Source organism: Mirounga angustirostris, unplaced genomic scaffold (assembly GCF_029215605.1).
Source record: "Mirounga angustirostris isolate CCGP_5_RB_7025 unplaced genomic scaffold, mMirAng1.0.hap1 SCAF_13, whole genome shotgun sequence".
NCBI classification, from domain to species: domain Eukaryota; kingdom Metazoa; phylum Chordata; class Mammalia; order Carnivora; family Phocidae; genus Mirounga; species Mirounga angustirostris.
Window position 1 is genome coordinate 46,974,005 of NW_026991721.1, and position 20,888 is coordinate 46,994,892.

At 42.9% G+C, this 20,888-nt stretch overlaps 1 protein-coding gene across 6 annotated transcripts in view; it reads left to right on the forward strand.

Annotated features, from left to right (window-relative positions):
• RAB30 (RAB30, member RAS oncogene family) overlaps window positions 1-20,888 on the forward strand; it is an 84,423-nt gene that overhangs the window by 52,188 nt on the left and 11,347 nt on the right. For 5 of the 6 annotated variants that reach the window (XM_064576826.1, XM_045894523.3, XM_064576829.1 and 2 more), the window contains 3 exons: window positions 10,365-10,465; window positions 13,516-13,599; window positions 17,923-18,106. In XM_064576826.1, the coding sequence (XP_064432896.1) occupies window positions 10,373-10,465; window positions 13,516-13,599; window positions 17,923-18,106 (361 nt within the window). In that variant the 5' untranslated portion in view covers window positions 10,365-10,372. Of the gene's footprint in view, window positions 1-21; window positions 342-10,364; window positions 10,466-13,515; window positions 13,600-17,922; window positions 18,107-20,888 lie in introns of those variants that run through there. The other variant, XM_064576830.1, reaches the window with a different exon arrangement.

A 20,888-nucleotide genomic window follows, 5' to 3' on the forward strand; every position in this document is an offset into this window, starting at 1 on the left:
GCCTGCTTTGCGTGCTCTGCCTGGGGGAGGAGGCTGAGGATGCTGATAAGGAGGCCCTTCCGGTCCAGCCAAACAGGCACAAGAAAGCTTCTGCAGAGGAGAGATTAGACGCAGTCTCCAACTTAGAGAACACAACGGGGCGGGCATTGGAACAAACCCCGGAGCACTTTGAGGGCGATATTGTTTATTGTTGGAGAGGGACAGCGAGGGAGCCCGGCCTGCTTGTGCAGAAGACGGAAACAGCAAGTTGGGTCTGGAAAGACCTTTTTTAGAGCAGTTCCACAAACGTGTTTTGCATAAAGAAGCTCCCCATCTTGGAAAGGGATTAATGAGCAGGAAAGGTATCTTTCTTTTCCCTCAGGAAACAAGGTGCCAGTATTTCCTGGCGCATCCGAGACTCTTTGTCAAGCACCTGGGCCCGAGTGCTATGGTGTAAAACAAACTAGTACTGCCTGGGGAGCTGACCGAATGGGGACCCTCTCTCCTCCTCTTACCTCTGAGGAAAATCAGATCTGTGCTCAGTGCAGGGATGCTTTTTCATTAGGGAAGGGGAAAGACCACTATGTCTTCAACAAAAGAATTCAGACATTTGCCTCGGGTAGTGCCGATGAAATGCTGTTTCATGGATTAACTTTCATTTTCCTTACTTGCCTGGTATCCCACATCTGTTGCGTGTTTCTGGAAAATAGGAAGATATAAAGGTGATATATGCGAAGAATAAAAGGAAATGTTTTATTGTGGAGCTCTCAGGCCTACTTTATTTATTTATTTATTTTTTTACATGTCTGAAAAAATATTCCCCGGGGCTGCTTTTGAGCTCTCTCCCACCTGTGGGTCCATGGCAGCCTCCTCTGGTGTTTATGCCTGCAACCTTGCCCAGTAGGGATTTATACTTGCAGACCTCGTTTGTCTGGGTGGCAGCTCTGAGTTAGAGTCAGGGGACCCGGGTGTGTGTTCTTCTGGCTCTGTTGTTCACATGCTGCGTGGCCTGAGGCAAGTCACTCTTTTGATTTCAAATCCCTTTTCTGTGAAATGGGGAGAAAAAGATAGGCCCCTCCCCCTCAGGAGGATTCTGTGTCGGAGGGCAGTGAGTAATTTCTGAGCTATGATTCATGATACATATGTGGGAGAGTTTTGTTTTTACTGGTGAAATAAACAGACTATGGTTCTATCCGTTGTTTTTGGCTGCCATGCAATGGAGGCTTGGTTTTGAGGGAAGTTGGTATGAAAGAATGAGTCCACCATGTAGGGACTTACTGGGCTGGGACATGGTTTAATAGAGAAAGCCGTGGCACGCACAGTGAGCTGGGAAGGGCAGCCCTACAGGCTGGTTGGGACATTCCTTCCCTGTCATGCAAAGGGGTGCATCAGAGCAGAGAAAGAGAAAGACTGAAAGATTGAAACAGAGCACCCCAAACAGATTTTTTTTTTTTTTTAAATAAGGACTTCTCTCACTGTATTAGGAAAACTGTCTTGCCTTGCCTTGCACGCACTGCTGCAGACTGAGAGGAAGGTCAGAATACAATTTGTTGAGTTGGAGGTTACCCTCCTTCCTACAGCTAGATATGACAGCCTCCCCAGAAGCAAACACTGTTGCTGGTTTTCTTGTGTCTCTTTCTGGAGATATTTTATGCATATGCAGATAAATAATTAAATGCCCCCTTTTCATACTATGCACACCATTTTCCACCTTGCTTCTTCCACTTAATGCATCTTGCAGATGTCCATAGCAGGCTGCATGGTATATTGATGTATAGTTTTCATAATATTACAACCATTTTCCTGCTGATGGACTATTGGGTTGTTTTTCATATTTGTTAGTACAGACGTTGTTGTAATGAATATCCTACTACATGTGTCTTTGTGCATGTGTATTATGTTTAAGTGTAGGATAGATACTGAGAATTAGAATTGCTGGGTCAGAGGGTTTGTAATAGTCTTTTTAGTTTTTAATCAATATTGCCCTCCATAGAGGTTGCATTGATTTACCTCCTACCAGTGGTATACCGGCCTTTCTCCATACCCTCTCCTTCACAGAATGAACTCTGCCAATCTGAAATGAAAAATGGCTTCTGATTTTGAATTCATTATAGTTTTCATTATAAATTATCATCTTGTTTAAAATTGTAATTTATAATTATCATCTTAATTGTTTAAAATTATGATTTATAATTATAAATTATACATTGGAGTTTGAATTTACTCTCAGGAGTAAAGCTGATCATTTTTAAAAATATGTAAGTGCCATTTTTATTCCCTTTCTTATGAACTATCTGCTCGTGTTCTTTGTCCATTTTTTTCTATTGATTTATTCAATTTGTCTTATTTTTTTTTAAGATTTTATTTATTTGACAGAGAGAGCACAAGCAGAGGTAGAGAGAGGGAGAAGGAGGCTCCCCGCTGAGCAAGGATCCCGATGTGGGACTCGATCCCAGGACCCTGGGATCATGACCCGGGCTGAAGGCAGCTGCTTCACCAACTGAGCCACCCAGGCATCCCTCAATTTTTCTTATTGATTTGTAGGAACCCTTTAAGCATTTAAGGAAATTAGCCCTTAGTTATATGTATTTCAGATATTTTAATCAGTTCATCTTTTCTTGTTCTGCCATGCAGAGTTTTTAAAAATTTATTTAGTCAAATTTGTCAATCTCTTTATTTTATGGCCTTGATTTTGAGTAATTCTTGGAAAGTCTTCCCCACTTTAAGATTTTATATAGACCCTGCTTTCTTCTAGTACTCTTATGTTTTCACTTTTCAAAATCCAAATCTTTAATCCATCTGGAATTTATTTTAGTATAAGGAGTGAGATAGAGTTCCAACTTGATTTTTTCCCAGAAAGATGTGTGGGTTTGAATCCTGGCAGTTTTGCTCATTAGCTGTGTAATTTTGATGGAAGCTTACAGTGTCCTTTTCTGTAAGCTGGGGATAATAATAACAGTACCCACCTCCCAGGATTGTTGTGAAGTCTGAATGAGCACAGACATGAAGAAGAGCTCCTGGCACATAATAAGCATTGAGTAAGCGTCAGTTATGATTACGGGTATTAACAATGATAGAATGTAAATTCCTTACATCCTCGGTGGCTAGGATGGAGAGGCCACGTTGCACCTCACTAGTGTGGGACTTAGGGTGACACTTCATTACCTCAACTCTCAGTTTCCTCTCTTGCATAATGAATGATAAGAAGCAGCTCATGAGATTGTTGGCAGCTGCAGATGAGATCATGTCTGTGACCACATTTTGTGCACGGTAAAGGTCTGGGTCAGAATGCTGGAGACAATGGCCTGCTGAGTGAGGAGCAGCCATGGGACAGGTGGGTGTTTGACATCCCTGGCCAAAGAGAATAATTAAATTGCAATAACATGAAATAGCAGCTTATGTAAAGCAAGTGAGCTTGCAGCACTTGATTATAGTAATGTTTAGTAATTACCTTCTAGTAATTAAGCACTAATGAGCTTCCTGAGACAGAACCTTGTTAGAGTGAAAGATCAAACACTTTGAATTCAGTGTCTACTTGAACGTGGCCCTGGAATATGCTGGCACGAGTGTCTTGTTGAAGCATGGTCCTTGTCCTTAAGGACAGTCGGGGCAGCAGATGGGTAAAGCACATCCCCCTCCACCAGGCAGGTGCTTATGTGGAGATGGATGTAGAGGAAAGGCCACAGTGCTCTGAGACTGTCCAGAAGGGAGAGACTCCCCTGCAGAACCCTGTTCTATGCCAGTCTGAGCCTGGTCCCTGGAGTCTGGCCTAGATTCTAAAGTACGCAAGCTCAGTAAATGCGTTCTTCAAATGTTACTTGTTGCCCTTTTTTATTCCTCCGTTTGCGGTTTTGGATTCATCAGGCATATCTTGTTTCTCATGCCCTGCCCGTCTCCCTCCACAACTTCTAGGTAGGCATGAGATTGTGTTTAGGGCCTCTGGTTGTAGTATATCTGACTACTCAGATTTTCTCTGGGAAGGATTGCCCAGTAAATTTGAATTTCAGATAAACAACTAATAAACTTTTTAGTATAAGTATGTCCCATGCAATATTTGGGTTACACTTACATACTAAAAAATTATTCATATGTCCCATGCAATATTTGGAACAAACTTATAATATTAAAATGTATTTGTTGCTATCTGAAATTGAAATTTATCTGGGTGTCCTCTTTCTTCATTCCCCTTCCTTTTTCAAAACTTCCTTTCCCTTCTCTTCCTTTATTTTCTTTTCTTTCATGTAGCAACCCTACCTGGGTGGCAACCCGGGTTTCAAGTGCTATAAAATAACATTTACTATACTGATGTTTCGTGGAGCCCTAGGAGCTAGAGATTTTTTTGTTAAGAGGTGTGATATAAGAAAAGAATTCTCAGCTAAAATCACATTTGGTAAATCCTAGGTTAAACAAAGCCAGTTTTCTTCATTATGGGAATTTTTTGGACTTTTAAGTCTTTAAGATTGAGTTATAGTATTTAGTATTTCTTGAAGTTATATCACCATGAAGCTATCTTCTTGCCACCCCTTTCTTGAGTATGTAGGGTCATAGGAGCAAATGTTGAAGGAATGCTGAGGGTCTTTGGTAGTCAGTTCTGTTATTAGACCATGAGTTTTGATTTTTGGGTTTGGGGAAAATACCACTCTATAGAAAACAAAAAAAAAATTGTATGTTATAATTGTTTTGGTTTTTAAAATCCATACATTTAAAAGTCTACACACATACAGATGAATGTATATAAACAAAAAAACCTAGAAGGATGTATACCAAAATGTTAACTATAATTATCCCAGGAGGGGATTTGCTTAGGGAAAGAGATTATAAATGATTTTCTCTTTCTTTTTGTTTGGCTGCATTTTCTGCAATCAGTATATATAACTCTTGTCATATATGACTTGTCAAATATAACATTTGATTATTTTTTTAAATGTCACTTTACATGTATTATCTTATTTGCTTCTGAAGCAGCTCAGTGATAATAGATTCTATTATCCCCATTTTATGGATGAGGAAATTTGATACAGCTCCTCAGCAGACCCAGGTCTCTCTCTCTTTTTTTTTTAAAGATTTATTTATTTATTTGAGAGAGAGAGACAGAGTGGGGGAGGGAGAGGGAGAGAATCCTCAAGCAGACTCCCTGCTGAGGGGAGCCCGATGTGGGGCTCAACGTGGGGCTCCATCCCATGACCCATGAGACCATGACCTGAGCCCAAACCAAGAGTTGGACGCTCAACTGACTGAGCCACCCAGGCACCCCCAACCCAGGTCACCTGATGTCAGTACCCATGCTGCCTCTTTGGTATGAGAGAATGGCAGCACACGCTGTCCTTAGAAGAACCATGGGGCCTATTCACCCAGCCCCTTCAGTTTACTGTTCAAGGTTGAGACCCTGAAAGGAAAAAGGATTTAGTGAGGACACATGGTTTTTGAACAAGGACAAGTCCCCAGAATATAATTTTCTGGAGCAGGGCTGGGGGAGGGGATCAGGCCTCTATTCGCCAGAATCCTTGACTTTATCTGTTATACTGAGCCCTGAAGGGCGAGGGGAAAAGTGTACTGATGTGCAACAGTGAATACAGTGTCATGTTTTTTAAAAGGTCACTTTGATAAATAGTTCATGTTGCGAAAATCACATTGTTTTAGAATTTTTTTTTCTTTTCATAGTATATCGTGTTTCCTATATCTTTTCTAAACTCATTTTTTTCTTTTTCTTTTCTTTTTTTTTTAGGGGAGGGAGGGGTTGAGGGAGAGAGAGAATCCCAAGCAGGCTCCATGCTCAGTGCCGAGCCCAACGCAGGGCTTCATCTCCAGACCTTGAGATCATGACCTGAGCCAAAACCAAGAGTCGGACGCTTAGCCAACTGAGCCACCCAGGCACCCCCCAAACTCATTCTTTTCTTTTCTTCATCTATTTTTCCTTTTTTGAATCTTATTCATATGTCCATTTATTTTGAGCTATTGTGGTAATTCTGATATTTGGGGTTTTGCTGGTTCATCTGAGTAGTCTTCCTGTTTATTGCCCTTGTACCCAGTACTTAGTTACATGGATGAATGAATTGTGGGAGTGGTATCTGGGGGCAAGTCAGCGTCCAGCTCCTAAAAGAGACCTGGGCTCGGAGGGCACAATGAGGAGCAGTGCTTGTATGATCTGGAATCAGCGTGTGGCCCTATCAGTGCAGGTATGCTGCTTCATGAGGAGGGAGATTCTAGAATATTGCAGCTCACAGGGGCTGGGGGTTCCATTCATCTGTGCCTCCAGCTCTTAAGACAGTGCTGACTACCATCGGGCAGGGGACAGTAGCAGCCTATTTTAGGAGGAGCCAGGCTTTGGAGTCAGACGGATCTGGGTTTGAATCCTGGTCCTAAGACTGACTAGCTGTGTGACTTCAGGATAACTTCTCTGTGCCTCAGTTTCCTCTTCTGTAAGCTGGGGATAATGATGGTAATAATACCCACCCCATAGGGTTGTTGTGAGAATTAAATGAGTATATGCAGAAGAGTGCCTGGCATATTATAAGCACTGAATAAGTGTCGGTTCATTACTACTATTAACAATGATAGAATATAAAATCCCTAGAATAGTGCTTGGTCAGTAGCATATCTTATGACATGTTTGCTCCCCAGACAAAGTATGACCTTTGTTGTCAATTTAGCATGTCACTAGCTGATTCTGAATGGTTTCCCCCTCCTGGGATGCTGTCTTATCCCATGGTTATTGGTGATGCCTGAGCTGTTACCTTACTTCCCGATCAGAAGGGCTTCCTCAGAGCATAGTTTTCAGAGCATCTTGTGAGCTTTTCACTGAGCCATGTGATTCCTATTAGAAACAGAACAGTAACCACCGCAGGTAACCTAGAGTTTACAGTCCAGCCTTAGTCACAGACGGTCTGCATTTTTAAAGAGACCAAACATTTTCCCCAGAGGTTTATTAAACACACACACACACACACACACACACACACAAAGAAACAAACAAAAAAGCCCAAAACATTCAACAGAGCATTATAAAGTAATTTCTTAGAGAAATGAGGAGGGCCTTAACGTCTTCTGTGGCTCTCTCTCTCCGGGTAGTAACCACATGAGACGTGACTGTGAGCACGGACTCGGACCAAGTAACTCTTCCCCTTTTCCTGAAGGTGCAGAATTCGGGCACTGTAAACTGCTTAGGAGCCCTGTTTCTCAGGCCTTTCTTTTTGGACATTCTCCTCTGAATGCTCTGCTTTATGTCTTTGACTTCTGCCAAAGATGGAGGAGTAAATGTGTGGCAAACAACCTAAGCACAGAAGGATGCTGTCCAGGCCTATGCTTCCCGTGTTCACTGGCTAATGACAGCTGTGAGTTGTGGTCCATGTGGGGCCCACAGAGCCTCACGTCCTCCTGCTTATCCTTGTCCCTTTCCCTGAGTTTTCTTTTCTTTTCACTTTTAACAGCTTTCTTGAATTGTAATTAACATACCACGTCCCTGAGTTTTCATCCGGAGTCTGTCCTTGATTCTTATTTAAACTACTACAATGTGGTGGAAAGAGTTTTGGATGTGAAGCCAGAGGCGAAGAGAAAAAGGAAATCACATTTTATTGCGTGCTTGCCCTTTATCGTTCAATTCACCAGATTTTTCTTAAGCTCCTGCCACAGGCCAGGCATTGGGAAAGGCACCACAGGTAGTGTGTCAAGGACGTCCACCGGGGCTGGACCTCGGCTACGTGCGTTTGCATTTCAGCTCCACCAGCTAAGTGGGACCTTAACGACTTCTTATTTAACTTCTCCTGTGCCTCAGTATCCCTATATATCAAGTTAGGATGCTAATGGTGTCCACCTGTTAGGAGTGTTGTGAGGATTAAATGAGTTAATAATATAGAATGAGATGAGGATGATGATGATAGTGGCAAGGATGACAGTGACTATAATGGGGAGGGGATAGGATGCGGACTCAACCGGAGAGACACATCACTGCTTCCATGCTGCTCCCGGTCATGCACATGTGTGCGTGTGTGTGTGTGTGTGTGAACGTGTGTGTAGGATGGGGTGCTGAGGGATGGGCTTGGAGCATAAGACAGATGTCAATAAATAAGTACAGTAAAGCATGCTGAGTATGACTGTAGGATGGGGAAGGGTATCATGTGAGCTTATAGCAGGGGGTCGGCCTCCTCCCAGGTCAAAGAAGCATACTAGAGAGTGATGTTTAAGTGAAATTGAAAGGAGAACTCAAAGTTAGCTGGGCTGGAGGTGCTGAGGGGAGGTTGTGTGCTGTGTTCTGGGCAGAAGGAACAGTATTTGTGAAAGTCTGAAGGGGAAAGCCGCCCTATGGCATTTAAGGAACTAAAGAAATCCAGTGAGCCTAGAGCACGGAGTGTGAGCAGAGTGGTGAGAGGTAGGTGCTGGCAGTGAAGGCGGAAGCCAGACCATGAAAACCGTGGTCATATTGAGGAGTTTGGGTGACTAAGAACCAGGTACTGTCCTTGGGGGACAGAAATCCCTTCAAGCATCACAACTCTGTGGTAAAGGTGTTATTAGCCCCATTTTGTTGATGGGGAATTTGAGACCCCCCCAAATTTTCGCTTACCCAGAGGCATAGACTTAGAAGATAGTAGCACCAGGATTTGAATCTAGGTTTCTCCAACTCCAAGGCTAGAGTTCTTTCGGTGACACCTGGCTATTAGCTTTACGACTTCAGGCTCCCCTCAGTTTACTTACCTGTAAACTAGGTAACATAGTAATAAATACCAGCCTCAGAGACTTATAAAAACAAATGGAAATATCCCTAAGGTGTCAAGTATAGTGCCTGGCATATTAGTGAACTCAACACTGCTTATGGCCCCAGATTCTTGACCGAGAACTGTTTTCCTTCACAATCACAGCGAACTGAGAGAGAACCCCATGAGCTGCCACAGGCATTTTGGCTGGGTTGTCAGTCATCTTTCCAAGGATAAGTTAAAACCCACACAGAAATCATCTGTGCACATAGGGATCTGCTCCCCTAGCTACTTGACTGGTTTCCGTGCACTGGGCTCTCTTTCGATTCTGTGACCCTGCAGACACTTGAGCTTCAGCTCTGCTGGTAGGAGTGACCCTGGGGGCTTCTTCCAGCTCTCCCAAGCACCCTTTCCCTTCTGGGCTCGCTGGTTGTCCTTCTCCTCTTCCTCCAGAGTCTACGGGCTTGTTCTGCCTGCACCTTATGAAATGAGCTCCACTGCTGGTTTGAATTGTATTTAACTTTGTGGTGGTTTTTAGCTTTTCTCACATTAGTCTCCAGGGCAGAGACTGGCTCATCTCCATATTTCCTACAACGATTAGCACAGTACTATAGTAGGTACTCAAGAGATAATAATGGTTTTCACCAGGATGGAGCTTTGTGGATGCCAAGGCTCTTTTGTACAGTTTTTAAAGTCTTTACAACTGTTCTCTGAGGTAGACAGAGCATGTGGTATTCTTTTTAGCACAATTGGAGAAACTAAGGCCTAAGCTTCAGCAATAGGCCTATTAATTAACTCTTTAATTCTACAGAGTACACATTTGCTAAATATAACTGTCCCATGCGTGGGCTGGGAAAATAGAGCCGAAAAATATAATCCCTTTCCTCAAGGATGAGGCAGGCCTTTAAAGTTTTAGGACAGAGGAATGATGAAAGTGTTTCACTTTATTTGGGGAAGAGCAGTGAAAAAGTCAGAGAGAAAGAGTTGCTTGCATTGGGCCTTACCAGGATTGACTTGGTGGCACAGAAGGGGTGGGAGGGAGGGCCTCCTGGGCAGAGGATGTGACACATGCCACAGCCCATAGGAATGAGCAGACAGGCACTTGGGGAGGTGCTGCAGGGTTAGCCTGGCTGGCAGAAGGTGTGTAGCCACGGGCTGGTGGTAAGGGGAAGATGGCCATTACTCCCACCGTTAAGACCCCAAGACGCCCAGGACTTGCAGGGGACTGAAAGGTTTCTTCCTAGTTCCTTCCCCTTTGTTCAGTCTCCCGGTCCCTTGGCATACACTGTACGCAAATAAACGGCTTTAAAGCTTTGGATGGGCTCCCCCTTTGTTTCTGCTTCCTTGAACCCCCGGCTTATCTGCACATAGGCTTGTAGTCTCCTTTCCATGCTGAAAGAAAACAGATCTTAACCATAGGAGTGACCTGACGACTTGGAAGAATAAAGGTTACCAGGTGAAAGGACATTTGTGTCATATACTCTGTGTGGCATGAGGTGACTGGGAAGGAGTAAAGTTCGTCTGTGACCAAACACCTGTGTTCCTCTCTCAGTGTCGAGATCACCAGAGGGAAGCATTAAATTGCTCTTCACATGAGTCAGATCTGTTGTTCCTGAGGAGACAAGGCTGGTGCAGCTTGAGCGCTGTGGGCAAGTCTGACCAGGTCCCATCTCATTCTTGCCTGTGTTTGCCTTGCAGCTGCGTAAATGAGTATGGAAGATTATGATTTCCTGTTTAAAATTGTTTTAATTGGCAATGCTGGTGTGGGAAAGACGTGCCTAGTCCGACGATTCACTCAGGTAAGAGAACTTGGAAGTCCGGGGTTGGGTTTCTGAGTCTAACCTGTGGGGTCAGGTGGGCATAAGAGAATGGAGGACTGGGCCCAGTGCTGGCCTCTCAGCTGCTGGTTCTTAATGTGCCCTTTGAGAGTGCGCTGACTTTATAGCCTGGGCTAGAGTTTTTTCAGCCATCTCCAGGGAGTCTGGCTCTGGGGTCACCACCAAGCCTCCCCCATCTTGTGTGCTTCCTTTATGAAAGGAGCAAATGGTTTGCTTTCAGTGAATACTATCAAAATCAGATTATTACATTAAAATAGATTATCAATCAATAATCTAAAGGTGTTAACAAATGAATCTGTACTTCAGACTAAACCTAAATATTAATTTAAAAAAACCCTCAAATACAAATTAAACCAATCAAACTCCCTTCCTATGCCCTCTCACATCCTCCTAGGCAACTGAGTGAGTCATTCTGGTTTAGAACCAAATATGCTGATGTTTTTAAGTCTCTTAAATGGGAATGAAACGAGAACAGTGAAGGACTATCTGAACGAAATTAAATGTTCCCTCTGGACTGAGTCCTTATCGTATGATCGAAGTACAAGTCCCCTTTGGGGCTGCCCTTTCGAGAGTTACTGCCAGAGATTATATGCCTGTTTTTATACAGAAATGAGTGAGAAATCATTCTGAAGTTGACCTTCTTTTGTGTTTTCCCTGGAAAAATATGAATGGCATCCTTTTCAGGATTATCGTGCATACATCTTGCATTTTCATAAAGTGCTAGTTGGGAACGCTGAGACTAGCCCCACTAAGGCATAAGACGGCTGGGTGCTGTGGAAAGAGCACCAGCTGGAGTGTGGAGACTAGGGTTCTGGTCCCAGCTCTGCCCTGGCTCATCCTGTGAACCTGGGTTCCGTTCCCTCTGCTGTGTGGCCTCCCTGTCTCCCTGCCACACAGGAGAGGCTTGGTGACCTGCAAAGCTACCTCCAACGCTGACAGTCTGTGGTTCTGTGCAAAACTGGACAGGATAACACAGACCGCTTTAGGGCAGAGAGTCACCTTTGGAAATGCCACGGTTAACGAACCCAGAAGGGAACTCGTGCTTTTTACTAAGCCTGGGCCTGGTGAAATCAAAAGTAAGATGCTACCAGGCATCCTCGCTTAGTCAGCCGCCGTGCCGTGATACTGGAAACTCCAGCTGGCTTTACTTCCACCTAGCAGTAATCTTTTCTGCTTTTGGCAGGAAGACAAGCCTGCAGAGACGTGGAGGAGTTTTTAGTCTCTTTATCAAAAGTTCCCTTGACCTTGTCTTATTATCTAAGGAAAGATCCCTTAGAGATTATTCAGTCTACTCCTCCCGTTATACAGATGCAAAATTGAGGTCTACAGGGACTAAATGACTACTTAGCATCATACATCCTGTTAGTGGCAAGGCTAGGATTAGAACCCACGTCTCCTGGTTTTTAGCCTGATCATTTTTATTTTTGGTGGCCTAACCTCTGAGACCATAGGAATCTGGCTTTTCTCTTTAAAAAAAAAAAAAAAACCTTTGTCTTTAAAGGTAAAAATGCTTCCATTCTGAAGACTAATTTCTACCAATAAGCACACCACCCCTCTCTTTTCTACTTTTTACCCCCCCCCAGCCCCTTAACTCCCCCCAAGAGTCACATTCCCTAGACAGTATTATGCTTGGTTTTGTTGTTTAGCAGGCAGTTAAAATGAATTGGATTCAGCTGTTTTTGAGGCATGAGGAGTTGGGGAACAAAATGATGAGGGAGACATTGGGAAGGATTTGTTTTATTTTTTTTTGGCATTTATTAGACTGCAAAACAGCTGGAGTGATAAACTCGAAACTTGGCAGCCTTGTGTTTGAGCCAAACCAAAATAGAGGAAAATTGATTCAATATTTTTACGTACAGTTATGAATGTTTATATTTACATCTTTTGCGGACATGCAGTGGAATATTTTCTGTGGGTTTGAAGCTCAGTCTTTTAAGTTCAAACTTTAATTAAAGAACTCGCTTGTTAGGGAACAGACTTAGTTAAAGATGCCCCAATCTTAGCTGCCAGAGCTAATAGAGTCCATTTTACTTTAATTTCTGGCAATTCAGGAATATCAGTGGAAAGGGAATAGAAACTAGGTGAAGAACTCTTCCTTATTAGAATTCCTTCCTACCTCCAGGTCCCTCCCTAAGCCTCCAGGAAATATTATATACCAGTAACCTACATTGTACATGTAATCTTCCTAAAATCCTATCTTTCTAGCTCAGCATCCAGTTTGAGGTACAGCTTTGTTTTATTTTGTTTTCTTTTGAAATGCTCATTGAATTCGAGGCCCAGAGAGGGGGACTGATTTGCCTGAGGCCACATAGAGATCCTCCAGCCTCCTGATTTAGTGCTGTTCCTACTTGACTTTCTCCCGAATGATTTTATTTTTTTCCATGATCTTCCCAGGGTCAAGGGCCCCAATTTCATGTAATTACATATATGTGGTACATTGCATTAAGGGAAATAGTTCTCACCCTCAGAGCAGAGGGAAATTCAAAAGCTTCACTGCCTCGCTCATGTTTCCTGTAAGCGTGTTCTTGTTTGTTCATGTCGGTGGTCCACTCCCATGGCTGTCCATGCCCTAGACTGATAACCAGTTTTAATCTTCCTGGATTGTACCTCTCTGGGAGCACCTATCCGTTTTGCTCCTCTTCTAACAATCCTGATTTCATCCCTGCGGCTTCATGCTCCTCAGTCTTATCCTTGTGTCTGAGTTCTGTTTCAGTCTTTGAAATCCGTCCCTGCCCTTTCCCAGTTCTCTTCCTTCACCCTCTCTGTCTTCCTCCCCCTTTCACGTCCCCCTTTCACTCTTTCCTCTCTTAGCATTCCTCGCTCCTACTTTCTCCCTCCTTCCTCCTCCCCTCAAAGCATACATACAAAATTAAATTCAACACGGCTCCCATGACTCTAAATCTCAACTCAGCCAAGGAAGGGGCTGGTGGTGTGTGGTGAGCGGGGAGAGGGGAGAGAATTTCATTTAACTGAAAGATTTGCTTAATTATTTTCCTTTATGTCATCTTTAGGGTCTTTTCCCCCCAGGACAAGGAGCCACGATTGGAGTTGATTTTATGATTAAGACGGTGGAGATTAATGGTGAAAAAGTCAAGGTAAGATGCTCAGTGCTCAATAAGGCTTTCATTGTGATGAGAGGAAGTAGTGTTTTCATAACGCTTATTAATTCCTAATTGAAACCCACATTGAAAATAATATATTCAGCCATGGTGACTTATTTCCGAATAGAGTTCTTCTATTCCATTTGTAGGTGTTGCATTTATTGATGGAAAGACAGAGAGAAGGTCTGAGGCAAGTGGGTCCTGTCTCCTGTCATGTCAGAGGTGATGTGAAAACAAGGAAGAAGTTTCTTTTCAGGAACTCCTGAGTTGGGCCAATAAGCAGTACTACCTCTTGAGAACAGTAGCTCCATGAAAGAGCCTACTGATTCCCACATTCGTTATGGGTCATTTGGTCATATGGATCACTTATTGGAATTATTGTGTCTCCCACTGTATCCCCTATTTGTAACAAGGGAGAGATCCTAAATGGGAGGTCCAGGAAGGATCCTTGAGCGCTCTCTTTCCCTCTGTAGCCTCTGGACAGTTTGGTACCTGTAAGAACCATGGTATATCTGGTAACCGGAGAAGGGAAATAGTGTTTATTGAGCACCTAATATGTCAGTCACACTGCTACGTGCTTTTATATGAGCTGTCATATTTAACTTAGTCCTCACTGTAACCCCTGTGAGGTAAATGGTAAGTTACCTTCCTTTTATAGGTTTCAGAGAGATTGAGCCACTTATCTATCCATGGCTACACAGTTAGGAAGGGAGGTAGGCGGGATCTGAACCAGTTTTGGGAGTGGGTGCATCTGCTTCCTCCCTGGGGTCTCCCCTGTCAGGAGAGAAGAGGGGGATGAAGGCACAGCAGGCCTGTCACTTTGAAGCAAGGACAGGAGGAAGGTGATGGGAAGAAATATGGAATAGGACTGAATTACGTGGAAGGAGGGGAGGGAGGCTGATCTTTGGCTCTGTGCTCTACCTGCCTCTCAGAGTTAGTGAAATTCCACTCTCAGGTCTTTCAGAGCTGAGTCCCATGGGAAGAAGCAGTGGCCCTCGGATCAGCAGCACAATGAAAACTGTGGCATCGGATTTCCAGCTAGATCCCAACCTAAGCACCCCAAGTTTAAATCCATGTCTTTTGCATCCTTCTCCTGGATGTACCTGCACTCCTGCCTTCAGATGCCTCGGGAAGGGCAGAGAAACTCCAGCCTGCTCTTGCCACATTTCAGAGATACACCGAGAAGTATGTAGGGTGAGGCTCCCGAGTGGGGGACAGAAGCACTCCCAGGGTCTCTTCCAGCCCTGACTCCTCAGAGTGGTTCCTTCTGCAGAGACATCCACACCAAATACAATAGTGAATGGAGAGCTAGGGGCACTGGAAAACAAAGCAGGGTGTGAAATCCATGTCAATGCCAACCAGAAAGCTCAGAAAAATAGTGCACTGAGGTGGGGAGAAGGAGCTAGGGAGGGGGAGTAAGAAGGAGACAGGAGTGCGTGCATCCAGGAGGCATTGGCAGAAAGAGCCACTTGTAACCGTGATTCCAGCAGGGTGGAGGTGATCGCCACCCCTAGGAGTTGAGTAAAGGTAACTGCTGTTGCAGGCATTTTGCTTCCTGAAGTTGGGTTTCCTAGCCATATATACATACCTGTGTGAGTTCACTCCTTCGACCACAAGTGTTAGTGCCTCTGATACGTCAGGCCCTGGGCATGAATAAGGGTGACTAAGAAATGGTCCTCGCCGTTACAGAACAGGCTTATTTTTCTTTTCTGAATCCCCAGGTTCAGGGATTACATTTATTCCATTTTCTGCAAACCATAACCTCATTGTTAAGCGCTTATTACATTCAGCTAAAATCCATCTTTTCCTAACCTCCGATGCTGCCACGAGACCCCAAGCTCCTCAGGAACCAGGTTTGTGTCTCACTCCTCTCCCCATCCACAGCACAGTTCCTGTTCTCTCACCGCTTTAGGCCTCTGGACCTTCATCTTTAAACAGGAGGAGTTGGTTAATCTCCTAAATTAATGAGTCCTAATTAATTTGCTTGAGTTTCTTTCTAGCCATGTATGTGGAACCAAGATTTAGAATGACCCTCTTTGACCCCATTAATCCAAAGGCCTCACAACATGGAGACATGTGAGGAGCAACGTCTTCAATCTTTCCGTAGAAGAGGACAGAGCTGCCCAAGCTTCACCAGGGACACAGTTGTCTCATCGTTGTCCTTGTTCTTTAACATTACTGAACCTCTCTTCTCGGTGATGTTTAAGTCTCTTTTCGCAAGTAGTTTGCGGGCTTTCTCAGAGTCCTGCAGAGTCAGTGGGAAAGAGAAGCTGCTGGTGGTTTGTGGTTTCTAATGATTGACAGTATTAAATTCAATGACAAGTGTTTTTCAAGGCTCACTGTGGTATGAAAACAATAGTCTGTTGTTCTAAGACACATCCTGGCAGAGGGGAACCATGTCCCTAGGTTTAAAGCAGAGCAGAGAAATAGCTTTTGTCCCAGCAAAAGCCGTAACATCTGTATGGTCGCCTTCAGCACACACAGACTTTCATGTACCTCATAAAGAGCAGCTGCGACTTCAGATCAAAGGAGAGCCTTGTGCCACTGTTTGGGGACAGGGACCACCGGTCCCTCATTAGTCTTCTCAGCTAAACTGGTATGAACAGAGGGTGACACCAACTAACTCATCCTCTTTGGATGCAGATGTCTATTAAAATCAGGCTCTGGGGGCAGAGGCAGCATGGTGGTGGGTTGCATCCTCAACTGGGAATAGAAAGCCTGGAGTCCGATCCCCAGCCTTGTGGGTAGCCAGTTAGGAGATGGAGGGGAGGCATAAACTGGCCTACCTCCCTGGGTTGTTGTAAAGATTAAATCAGACCCGCAATAAATATTTGAACATCTACTATCTGCCAGGTAGGCACTTTATTTGGTGTAGGGGATTCTGTGAGTAAAATGGACCACTTCCCCTACATGAAGCTTTCAGTCTAGTGAAAAAGACTGTTATCAAACATATTATTACAAATAAATGATTCAAGTGTGTCAGGTGCCATGAGGCAGAATTACAGGGTGGGTTGCCGAAGAGAAAATGTGGGGATGGGGAACCTGGCCTAATCTGAACGTTCCAGAAGGTTTTCCTTGAGGAAATGATGTTCTCTTAATGGTGTGAATGCATTTTGTGACATGACATTTATGCAGTTTAGAAGGGAGCATTCTTACTATTGTTGATGTTATTTCTCAGGGCCTTCTGCATTGTTCTGCACTCAGGAGGCTCTGGAGTATGGCTCTCTTTGCAGTCTTCTGCTCTGTGCAGGGAAATCTGGGGAGAAGTGTTTTTTATTTTCTTCTTTATTATTAGAACCATCAGTTATTAGGTCTTAGAACTGGTAGATGACTTCAGAAAATATGAACTTCCAGTAGGCTTGGATATTACTAATGTCTTTTTATAGAGAAACCACTGAAACCCAGAGATCAAGTGACTTGCCCATGGTCTCAGAGCTTAAAAGTGGTGGAGGGAAATTATTTTATCTGCCACGCATTGTTCCTGTTTTCATTAACAAAGATAATATCTTAATAGATTCATTTGAGTTTTGAACTGGAAAAGGTGGCTGAGGTTGGATGTTCTCGTGCTCCAGTTGCTGACTGAAATGGCAGCAATCACAGAATGACAGCTTGCTCTGTCCCGACGTTTGTAATACGTCACTGTGGTTACCAGCACAAGCTCTGGGACCACAATGCCTGGTTAAATTGGCTCTGGGACATTGAGCGACTTAATTAATCTCTCCGTGCCTCAGTTTCCTCGTGTGAGAAATGGATATAGTTATAGTACCTACTTCAATGAGTACATTACATGTAAAATGCTTAGAGCTTGACACATAATTAATGCTCAGTAAGGTTTTTTAAAAAGATTTTATTTATTTATTTATTTATTTATTTATTTATTTATTTATTTATTTATTTATTTGACAGAGAAAGAGAGCATAAGCCGGGGAGGAGGGGAAGGGGAGAGAGGGAGAAGCAGGCTCCCGGCTGAGCAGGGAGCCCGATGTGGGACTCCATCCCAGGACCCTGGGATCATGACCTGAGCTGAAGGCAGTTGCTTAACTGACTGAGTCACCCAGGCGCCTCACAATAAGTTTTTTGTTTTTGTTTTTTTTAAGAATAAAAGAAATGCTTAGGTAATATAATAAAGAAAAAACCCCCCAAAACAAAGCAAGCCCCTCTCCATAATCAGATCTACCGCATTAAAAAAAATTTTTTTTGTTTGTTTTTTAGGGCAGAAAATAACCATGAAATTGAGCGAGGTGTTTCCATTTATAAAGCAAGGCAATGCTTTCTTTTCTGCTTCTCCAACCTGATCTTTGTCTTACACCTTTACAGCTTCAGATCTGGGACACAGCAGGTCAAGAGAGATTTCGGTCCATTACCCAGAGTTATTACCGAAGCGCCAATGCCTTGATCCTCACCTATGACATAACCTGTGAGGAATCCTTCCGTTGCCTTCCTGAGTGGCTGCGGGAGATAGAACAATATGCCAGCAACAAGGTCATCACTGTGCTAGTGGGTAAGTGAGGACTAATGAGGAAGGAAATTGATTTGTGGCCATCGGAGAATTTATAATCACATAGTGCTTGTGCCTTGGTACCTTCCAGTAACATAGTCTACAGCCATATAATTCATGAAATCGACATTCGGTCCTTCTGAAATTGAAGAGAAAATGAAATAGGTCATATCTCAAGGCGATGGTTTAGAAAAGTAAAGTAGAAAATATTGCTGATTGATTTTTCTGTCAATGAAGGCTCTAGGGAAGAAGGTAGACTGCCATGAAAGTTCTGTGGGCTGCTAAACATTACCCAAAAAATCTAGTTACAAAATCATAGAAACTGCTGGTCTAGAAGTAAAGCCTATCTCTTAAGTTAATAAAGAATTTATTCTTAAAGTAATTGCTTATTGCCTAAAAAAAATGGACTTCTCTTCTTACATTCATGCTGACTTGAGAAATTCTAACTTAAGAAAGAATCCACTAAGGGAAATTCTGCAGTTTGTTTCACCTTGTGGGAGAGTAGAACCCCTGTTTAGTAAGGGGGGAAAGCAGAAAACAACCCATGATTTTCTGTGGTGACAAACATGCCCATTAACAATGGGATTGCAGTGACATGGATTGGATTGTTAAAAACCCCTGTAGTGTGATGAAAAGTGTTAATAACATATGGCTGTTAAAATGTTTTCTTCCTATAAAGGAACATTGCTGTAGAGTCTAGTAAGACTTGAATTTTGGAAATCCAGGTAGAGAATCTCAGAAACATTGTTAAGTCACAAATTATGGTTAACATTAAGCTAAGTAAACACTTATAGTAAGCATTATAGCTAGCACCCATGTGCCAGGAATCATATTAGGAAATTTATGTGTAATGATTCCTAATTTACATATGAGGAAACCATGGCTCAGAGAGGTGAAGTTCTTTGCCCAAGGTTGCACAGCATGTAAGTGTAATGTGCTGCTTTGTAACAAATTGCTGGACTTTTCTTTCAGGCTGCTGGGTTAAGTATCTGCCTCTCTATGAGCTAGTGCTCTATGCCCACTCCTGAAAACCCTCTTGCACACTGGAGAATGTTTGTCATGAAGCACTTGAAAACACCTATCTCAGGAGTTGGGCTTTCTTTCTATTCCACAGAAAGCCCTTGAGAACTTGAGTCAAAGCATTATTCCTTGGGATTCTAAGGAAGTTAAATGGAGATTTGATGGGAGATAATTAGTCCATTCAGTATGAAAGAGGCACTGGCTTTAAAAAAAAATCTTTTTATTATGGAAAATTTCAAACACAAGCAAAAGTAGAAAAAACAGTATCATGAACTCCCATGTATACATCTCTCAGCTTCGATGATTATCAATTCATGGCCAATCTTATTTTATCTGCTCCCCCTCTATGTTGTCTCCCCTTGTCTTCAGATTATTTTGAAGCAAATCCCAGATGTTGTATTAGTTTATCTTTCAATATTTCTGTGTATATCTTCAAAAGAGGATTTTTAAAGAAATAGAACCTAACCACAAATCCATTTTTTTTTTTTAAGATTTTATTTATTTATTTGACAGAGAGAGAGATAGCGAGAGCAGGAACACAAGCAGGGGGAATGGGAGAGGGAGAAGCAGGCTTCTTGCCGAGCAGGGAGCCCGATGTGGGACTCAATCCCAGGACCCTGTGATCATGACCTGAGCCGAAGGCAGATGCTTAACGACTGAGCCACCCAGGCGCCCCACAAATCCATTTTCACACCTAAAAATTATTAAGTTCTTTAATAGCATCAAAAATTTAGACAGTGTTCAGAGTTCCTTGATTGACTCAGACATTTCTTAAAAATTTGTTCAAATCAAAAATCCAAATAAGGCTCATATATTCTCATTGGATTTTGTGTCTTTTAATTCTCCTTTTGCCTGTAGGTTATCCCTCCATTTTTTCTCCCTTGAATTTATTTGTTAAAGCATATGTTTATCCTTCAGAGTTTTCAAGTCTGAATTTTGTTATTTTGTCACCGTAGTATTCGTTGACATATTCCTCCATCACCTGTATTCCTTGCAGATTTGCAGGTAAATTTAGAGGCCTGGTCAGATTCAGTTTTTTTGTTTTTCCTTTTAGCAAATATACTTCCTAGTTGATATTCTGAGGTACAGTTCTCATAGGACAGCAAGAAAAATGCTTGATTCCCTTTTTTTAAATTTCTCACTTTTTAAAATGAGTTCTTTCCCTAGTATCTTCCAAAAGTAACTACTAAAATTTGTTTATATTTTGAATATTATTATAAGTTTAAATATATTCAGTATATTCTAGGCCCTTGCAACTGTTATCATTGATGGTCCAATTGTTCCAACTCTGAGAGTGGAGCTGCTTCAGATGGTCTCCTAGTCCTTTAGATATGACCTTTTGACAATGACCATCGCTTGCTTTCTGGTATAAGCGTTCCAGGCACAACTTGTGCGTTTCCTGCCCACACCAGGAATTAGCCATTTCTTCGAGAAGCATTGCTTATTATTAATGTGAAGTTATATTTAGAGGCCACACCTAAGGTGATAAGAATCTTCCTTATTAGTGGGTGGTCATTGCTTTTAGGCTTTTCAGTGGACAGAACTAGTGTGTGTGTGTGTGTGTGTGTGTGTGTGTGGTGAATTGTGTAGTGCCCACAGGGAGTTATATATTAGGCTCCACCAAACACTTTGACTGACAAGACTACTCGATAGGCCACACTTGGCATGACGTTCACTTAGATGAATACAGGACAGAAAATATGGCTTCATAGCAGGTCAGCATCAGACATTCCTCTTCAGGGGAATTAATCCTCGATAGCAGTCC